The sequence below is a fragment of the Clupea harengus genome, chromosome 14 (assembly GCF_900700415.2).
Source record: "Clupea harengus chromosome 14, Ch_v2.0.2, whole genome shotgun sequence".
NCBI lineage: Eukaryota > Metazoa > Chordata > Actinopteri > Clupeiformes > Clupeidae > Clupea > Clupea harengus.
Genome location: NC_045165.1, coordinates 6,145,707 through 6,153,206, shown reverse-complemented (window position 1 = coordinate 6,153,206; position 7,500 = coordinate 6,145,707). Strand labels below are relative to the sequence as shown.

Below are 7,500 nucleotides of genomic sequence, written 5' to 3'. Positions count from 1 at the left end.
GCCATCCAGTGTGACTGACGGCAGTAAATGTCACGTCCATAGTTAAGTCGTAAAGGCGCTCACAATAGTGAGGTTGGCGAGGAAAGCGCCCAGCTGTTTGTGGTTCTCTGCGCCGTGCTTGTTGTTCTCTCGTTACTTTTAGCCGCTTTCTGACACTGACGCCTCGCACGCGCAGGTAACCTTTCTGTCTCTGTATATCTTTACATATGCATGTTCACCTCTTTACGAACCTAGGGTGGGAAGGGGACAACAGAATGATTGTATATTTCTGTCATAATTTATTACTTTCCTCTCAATAAAGGACAAGGTATTTTTACAATTTGATCCGCTTGTTATGGATGATCAAACAATCAAAATCTAATAGCCAACCGATGCTCGCCTAGTCAACACCCATCACTGTTCCGGAAATAAATGTCTGCATTCTCGACATGGTGTTGAGGCATACTAGTGTGATGGTCTTACATAAGACGATACCCTTGGCCAGATGACAATGCTTTGCTTGACCAGACAAATACAGTTACAGAACAAACCAAATCAAGAAGTGTGCCTGTAAGGATGACATGACCTTACAACAGACACCGCTGAACCCTCAGGTGCTGCTGTCCTTTGAGAGTGGGTCTCTAGTGATATGTCTATTTGGGAAATCCTCAGCAGACATAATTGTTTACAGAGAGAGGAGATCAAAGACGAAACATGGAGTAGCCTGATACAAATGGTCCCACAGAATACGGCTGGTTAAGGATACCTCCAGACACACACACACACCTCCATGGTCCCACAGAATACGGCTGGTTAAGGATACCTCCAGACACACACACACACACACACACACACACCTCCATGGTCCCACAGAATACGGCTGGTTAAGGATACCTCCAGACACACACACACACACACACCTCCATGGTCCCACAGAATACGGCTGGTTAAGGATACCTCCAGACACACACACACACACACACCTCCATGGTCCCACAGAATACGGCTGGTTAAGGACATCTCCACACACACACCTCCATGGTCCCACAGAATACGGCTGGTTAAGGATACCTCCAGACACACACACACACACACACACACACCTCCATGGTCCCACAGAATACGGCTGGTTAAGGATACCTCCAGACACACACACACACACACACACACACACCTCCATGGTCCCACAGAATACGGCTGGTTAAGGATACCTCCAGACACACACACACACACACACCTCCATGGTCCCACAGAATACGGCTGGTTAAGGATACCTCCAGACACACACACACACACACCTCCATGGTCCCACAGAACAAGGCTGGTTAGGGACATCTCCACACACACACCTCCATGGTCCCACAGAATAAGGCTGGTTAGGGACACCTCAGAAAACACAATTCAACTTCACAACACACTCGACTTTCCCAACTCAGTCCACACACACACACACACACACACACAATCCACCTACCCAGACCTCACAAAATCTACTAGGAGTCTTAATGTATGTACAGGTACACCATTTAATATTTATTATAGACATTTTATATACATTACTTTTCAACAGCGGTATTTTGCTATGTGGTACAATCTTTAAAATCTGCTGATTCATAGTTTGTAAATCAAAAACCTTACAAAACTCATCAAAACTCGCAAACTGATCAGAACTTTTTTTTTTCCTTTTGGAAGACTAGAAAAAATACTTTATTGTATTAATCATGCATTACACAAACAAAAAAAAAATCTTTAGTTACACCATAAACTGTAGCATGTTTGAAAATAAAATGTTTTACAGGATAAAAGTAGGGAAAAAGTACAACCAAACACAAGATGCTTAGAACCGTGATTCATCTCGGATGTTGCCGTTCAAATCCCTTCCGTTTAAAAGAAACCAAAAAAAAAATGAAGAAAAACAGAAATACCCCAAAAATAACAGTTCCTCCGTATGCTTCAAAGCACTGATCTGTAGCGACACCAAGGGGCTTCTTTCGCTGTGCGGAAGCCGCCATTTTCTTTCAAATCTTCTATTTACGAGTGCCGCTCCTGCTTCTTTCCAGGAGGCGGATCTCAAGGACATCCTAAGACTGCACTCTCTCATGAAATAAAGATCTCGAAGACATCCTAAGACCGCACTCTTTCATGAAATAAAGATCTCGGACATCCTAAGACCGCACTCTTTCATGAAATAAAGAACAAGACTAACCAAACTGTGAAATAAATACACGGATAGCGTTTTTTTTTTTTTTTTGCAAAGATGTCTAAACCCTGTGATAAATTAACTCTAATACAGAAGGTGTACAAAAATATCACATAGTGATAGGATGCTGCAGTTAACTTTATAATCTTTAAGAGCTCTTCCAGAAGCCAGGACCTGTGGGTGCACCTCTTGTCCTACAGTCACGGGTGGGGGGGGGGATGAGGGGGATACGGGTCAGGGGAACAGAAAGCTTTGGGAGACATGACCCAGACAGTGGCCAGAGTGGATCGGCCCCGGATCCGGCCTGTATCTGTTCCCGAGTCAGCGAACGACTGGGAACGCTAGCCTTCCTTCACCGGCAGAAGACCAGGCCGAGAGAGGGGAGTAGGATTGGGGGGGGGGGGGCAGAATGGTCAAACGCTCTTCCTCTCCAATTAATTAAAAACTGAAATTTTCAGTGCTGTTATGGCAGTCTTTATTTATATAAAAAGGATTATAAAAACTATATATTTATATATATATACTTTTTTTTTTTTACACAAAATGTCATGAAACTAATAGCTAAGGTATGAGGGTGATCGAACTGAGGAGGTGTATGTCTATTCTCTTTTTATGCTACAAGAGAAGTTGCAGGGGAGACTGGGATGGAGAACTAAACACCCAGTCTAGAGCGGAGGAGGGGGTGGGGTGGGGTTGGGTGGGGTTCTAAGGTCCAAAAAAATGACCTACTGACGCACATGATTCAAGAACCACTCCATGGTTCCCCTACAGAACCGATTTCTGCCCAGCTTTCACGCACTCGAAAGGCTACAGAAGCTGGCTTTGTTTTTTTTATTTAATCCCCCCAGCTGCAACGCACAGTAAATTACAGTTAAAACAATACTTCAGTTATTTTGTGTGTGTCTGTATGTGTTTCTCTTGCCAGTCTGGGGATTTCCGATCAAACTGGAGAGAGGGGTTTGGGGGGAGGGGAGGGGCTGCAGTCGGCCCCCCCTAGCAAAAGAGGCTCCCCCTCAGCCGGAAGTCCTCGCGAGCATCAGCTCTGCCAGGGCTACAGGAGCAGGAGCAGGAGGAGGAGGCTTCGTTGTAGTGTTCAGGGATGCTACCGTTACACAAGGCAGTGAAGCAGTCTGTTTCTCAAGTCTGTCCATGTATGTGTGTGTATGCGTGTGTGTGTGCGTGCGTGTGTGTGTGGTGTGTGTGCGTGAGGGTTCCAGGTCTCTATCCCGCTCCGAGGCGGCTGCTCTACACGAAGACTTTGGCGAGCGCGTCCGCCCCGGCGCTGGCGATGTAGGCCTTGGACGGGTGGAAGGCCACGTCGTAGATGCTCTCGTCCGACTTCTTCCGGTGGGCGGTGATCTCCTGCACGCACGTCTTGCTGTCCAAGTTCCACAGGCGCACTGAACTGTCATGGCCTGGGGGGGGGGGGGGGGGCGAGAGAGAGGAAGAGAAAGAAGGGGGGGGGGGGGGGGGGGGGAGAGAAAAAGAAAACAGTGAATCGAAGTTTCAGAGACAAAGAAAAGGAGAAAGGGCTCAAAGGTTGAAAGTGTTGATGTGTGTGTATGTATGTATGTATGTATGTATGTATGTGTGTGTGTGTGTGTGTGTGTGTGTGTGTGTCTCTTACTTCCTGACATCAGGTAGATGCCATTGGGGTCCACTGCCAAGCAGGTGACAGCGTCTAAGTGAGCCACCATGGCATGGATGAGTTTCCCTGAAGTAGAGAGAGGACGAGTTAAAATCTCACATGCCAAGTCTTACACATACAGACATACCTGTATAGAATTACGTCAAGCGTAGTCAGTGATGGTTAGCGGGTAGTTTTGGAGAATAACCCTTCTTGAGCAGTTTACATAGTGTGCGCCATTTGGTGTTCAAGAGTGATTTAAAATGTTACCATGAACTCTATTTTATCTCTATGCAAAGGCCCAGGGGCTTAGTCATGTTAAGTGGCGCCAACATAGAGCGAACGCGGCTGAAAATAACTTCTGCACATCCACACCAGTGAGAAGACCCTGCCCTTCCCAGAACAGCGTATACCCAGTAGTGCACTTAAAGAACAGCTGCATGGAATGCCATGAGCTTGAGTGGAGATGCACTCACCCGATTTGTTGTCAAAGAATTTGATGTGCCGGTCCTCGTGGGCAGTGACCGTGACGGGCAGTGTGGGGTGGCTCACCACCTTGTTGATGTGGTTACCGGCGGGCAGAGCTGGGGGGTTGGACGGAGAGAGGAGAGAGGGTCAATAGGGCATGGACACACCCAATGGGCTTAGCTTCAGTCACTTCACATGAGCAAGGAGTTCCATCAGCATAAACAAACACTAGGACTGGCTACATGACCACTGGCAGTGATAACTTAGCAATATTCTTCACTAACACAATGCTGAATTGAGCTGTAGTAGTTGGCATGCGTGTGTGTGTGTGTGTGTGTGTGTGTGTGTGTGTGTGAGGGTGAGAGAAAGCTTGTTTAGTGCGAGTGAGTCTGTGTAAAAGCTTGCTTAGTTATTCCACTAGTGTACATGTTGTGTGGCCTGTGCATGTTGTGCATGTGTCTGCAGACAGGGGGCGACACTCACTGCTCTCGCCCTGAGCGGGGAACACTACGATGGGCTGGGACGTCTCCAGGTCGTAGATGATGGCATTGCCCGTGTTGAAGGACGTCACCATGTGCGCAGGGTCACAGCCTGTGAAGTCCACTGCCGTGGGGATACCGTGTTCTGGAGAACAAAACACACCACACACACACACACACACACACAGAGAGAGAGAGAGAGATGGAGCATTTCAGAGTACTTTGATAAATTCTCACCAACAGGTGGTTTACAGCTGCTTAGCAACCTGAAGGACAAACCTGAGCAAACTAATTTAGCTTTTCTGGTCTATTTGAGACATCACCTAGCTAGCCTATTTCAGACATTACCTAGCCTAGCAACACTATATATTTCTGCCTGAAAGTTAACATCGACCAACTTGGCAACAGAATAAAAACAGCCTACACTCTGACGTAGACAGCCAGGCAGACGGAGAACATTTCTGAACCCTGACAAGGACCAACTGAGCAACAGAGAGTATTTATGGTTGAATACGGCCTCAAACCCTACTGCTAAACCAAACCCACAGATACAAGGAAACAATTACATTCAGTGACGTTGCAAGTCAATATTACAGTAGGCCATCTGGTGACGTGGACCACTTCTTCAAGAAGCTGGTAAGAGCAAGGCAAGAGTTCAGTACTTGAGTTCTCTACACTAGCATTTTAAAAAAAACAGTGCTTGGCCAACCTACATTAGAACAGAACGTCGCCAAGTCCTGTGGGGAAAGTCTGCTGGAACAGAACCGAGGAGAACTCACCTTTCTCTACATTGTAGGTGGTGAGGCAGGAGGTCTTCTCCTTGGGGTTCCAGAGCCGCACGGTTCCGTCGGCAGAACAGGACAGCAGCCGGTTCTTGATGCCACTGTAGGTCAGGCCCCACACCGCATCTGTGTGCCCGAGCAGAGAGCCTGCCAGAACACTAGGGTCTGAGGGGGGGGAACAACAACAACGACCGGTTAAAGAACTGTTCCTACGCGATTCCCAGTCACATTGGGGGCGACAGTGGTACAGGAGGTAAAGAAGTCGTTTAGTAATCAGAAGGTTGCTAGTTCGATTCCCTGTCGAAGCGTCCTTGAGCAAGACACTGAACCCCTAATTGCTCCTGATGTGCAGTGTGCCATCAGTGGAAATGTAAAATGTGTATACATTGTAAGTCGCTTTGGATAAAAGCGTCTGCTAAATGACAATGTAAATGTAAACATTGGAGTAACAGCTTATAGATGAAGTGAATCGAGATCCAAACTCTGCTCGTTCAATGCAACATTTGACAGAACCGAGCATCAGTTTGGGTTGTGTTTAGTGCCATCATAGTGCCAACAGTAGCTGAACCATCCAACCCGCGGTTAACACAGCTGTACCAGTGCGGTCCAGCTCATTAGTGGTTCAAACCGCGGGTTTACACAGCTTTACCAGTGCGGTCCAGCTCATTAGTGGTTTAAGTCTGGGCAGGCGTACCGTAGGTGTCGTATGGGTCGACGTTGGAGCTGGGCATGTTCCACCACTGAATGGTCGAGTCGATGCCACCACTGAAACAGTGCTCTCCGCTGGAGCTGACCGCCAAGGAGAGCACAGGCCCACTTGAGAGAGAGAGAGAGAGAGAGAGAGGAAATAATGATTTAAAAAGGGATTCACTCTGTCAGTAATCAGTATTAAATATTAGTATAAGTATATATAAGTATTAAATGTGTAGCACACTCTCAGATACTCACACATGGGCTCTGAAGGTGTAGATGGGCTCCACATCAAGAGAGGCACTTCTGGAAGGAGAGGACAGAGTTAGCTTCAACACGCCACACGTGATTCAAACCTGCTATTGCTAATGCCATTCCCCTTTGTGGTTTCTCTGCTATAATGTTACTTGTCTATTTCTCATTTATATATATATATATATATATACACATGTTCCGTGAGCACTTGCTTTTTGGCGGGGACCGTCTTCTGCAGGTTCCACAGCTTGAGTGTGTGGTCTTCAGAGACGGTGACCAGCACGGGCTCCACGGGGTGGAAGGCCAGGGCGCGCACCCCGTCAAAGTGGCTGCGCAGCGTGTACTTGGGGTTCCACGTCTTCCTGAAAGCGTCCTTATTGGTCGGCAGCTGAAAATCATGAAAACGGTGGGTTTGAACTCTGGAAGCACGGGGCTGTGTGAGTGGAGGGCTGGAAGTCAGTGACTTGTCAGTCACACACACACACACACTCAAGAGCATAACCATTTGACATTTTGGCCTGTGTGTTTCTTAGTGTGTGTGCCAGACTGATTTGAACTGTTGTGTTAATGGAGCTGTTATGGTGGAATATTGAGGGCACTTCTCACAGTCACTTATAAAAGAGGAGGGGGAGAGAGAGAGAGAAATAGAAAACAGAGACATTAATAGACGTGTGTGTGAGATAGAGAACGAGAGTGAGAGAGTGTGTGCAAACGGATGCCAGGCACGCTTACATCATAGCTGTATTCGGCCTCGTCGTTGGCCACGGTGAGGTCTGCCAGGTCTCCCAGGCCCAACACGCTCTCCAGGCCGTCCTCGGAGCTCAGCAGGAACGACTTGCCCCCTCCGGATGGGTACGGCAAGGGCTCAGCTAAGAATAGGAGCAGCCGAGAGGAGAGGATCAGTAAACAACATGCCACACCTCGGAGAAGGGAACTCACACTTACACTCCCATAATGCACACACACACACACACACACACACACACAGTGTGTGTGTGTGTGTGTGTGTGTGTGTTGTAT

At 47.6% G+C, this 7,500-nt stretch overlaps 2 protein-coding genes across 5 annotated transcripts in view; one reads left to right on the top strand and one right to left on the bottom strand.

The window, feature by feature from the left end:
* coch (coagulation factor C homolog, cochlin (Limulus polyphemus)) overlaps positions 1-324 on the top strand; it is a 9,701-nt gene extending 9,377 nt beyond the window's left edge. For all 4 annotated transcript variants that reach the window (XM_031580872.2, XM_031580874.2, XM_031580871.1 and 1 more), the window contains exon 12: positions 1-324. This exon is cut by the window's left edge and continues 975 nt beyond it. The gene's annotated coding sequence lies outside the window, so the exon portion shown is untranslated.
* Positions 325-1,485: 1,161 nt separating this feature from the next.
* Positions 1,486-7,500, bottom strand: part of LOC105905056 (striatin, calmodulin binding protein 3) — a 7,614-nt gene continuing 1,599 nt past the window's right edge. The window contains exons 2-10 of the mRNA XM_031580497.1: positions 7,213-7,460; positions 6,693-6,868; positions 6,484-6,531; positions 6,230-6,351; positions 5,533-5,700; positions 4,758-4,898; positions 4,283-4,390; positions 3,807-3,893; positions 1,486-3,594 (exon numbers count right to left, since the gene is read on the bottom strand). Coding sequence (XP_031436357.1) covers positions 3,425-3,594; positions 3,807-3,893; positions 4,283-4,390; positions 4,758-4,898; positions 5,533-5,700; positions 6,230-6,351; positions 6,484-6,531; positions 6,693-6,868; positions 7,213-7,460 — 1,268 coding nt within the window. The 3' untranslated portion in view covers positions 1,486-3,424. The remainder of the gene's footprint in view (positions 3,595-3,806; positions 3,894-4,282; positions 4,391-4,757; positions 4,899-5,532; positions 5,701-6,229; positions 6,352-6,483; positions 6,532-6,692; positions 6,869-7,212; positions 7,461-7,500) is intronic.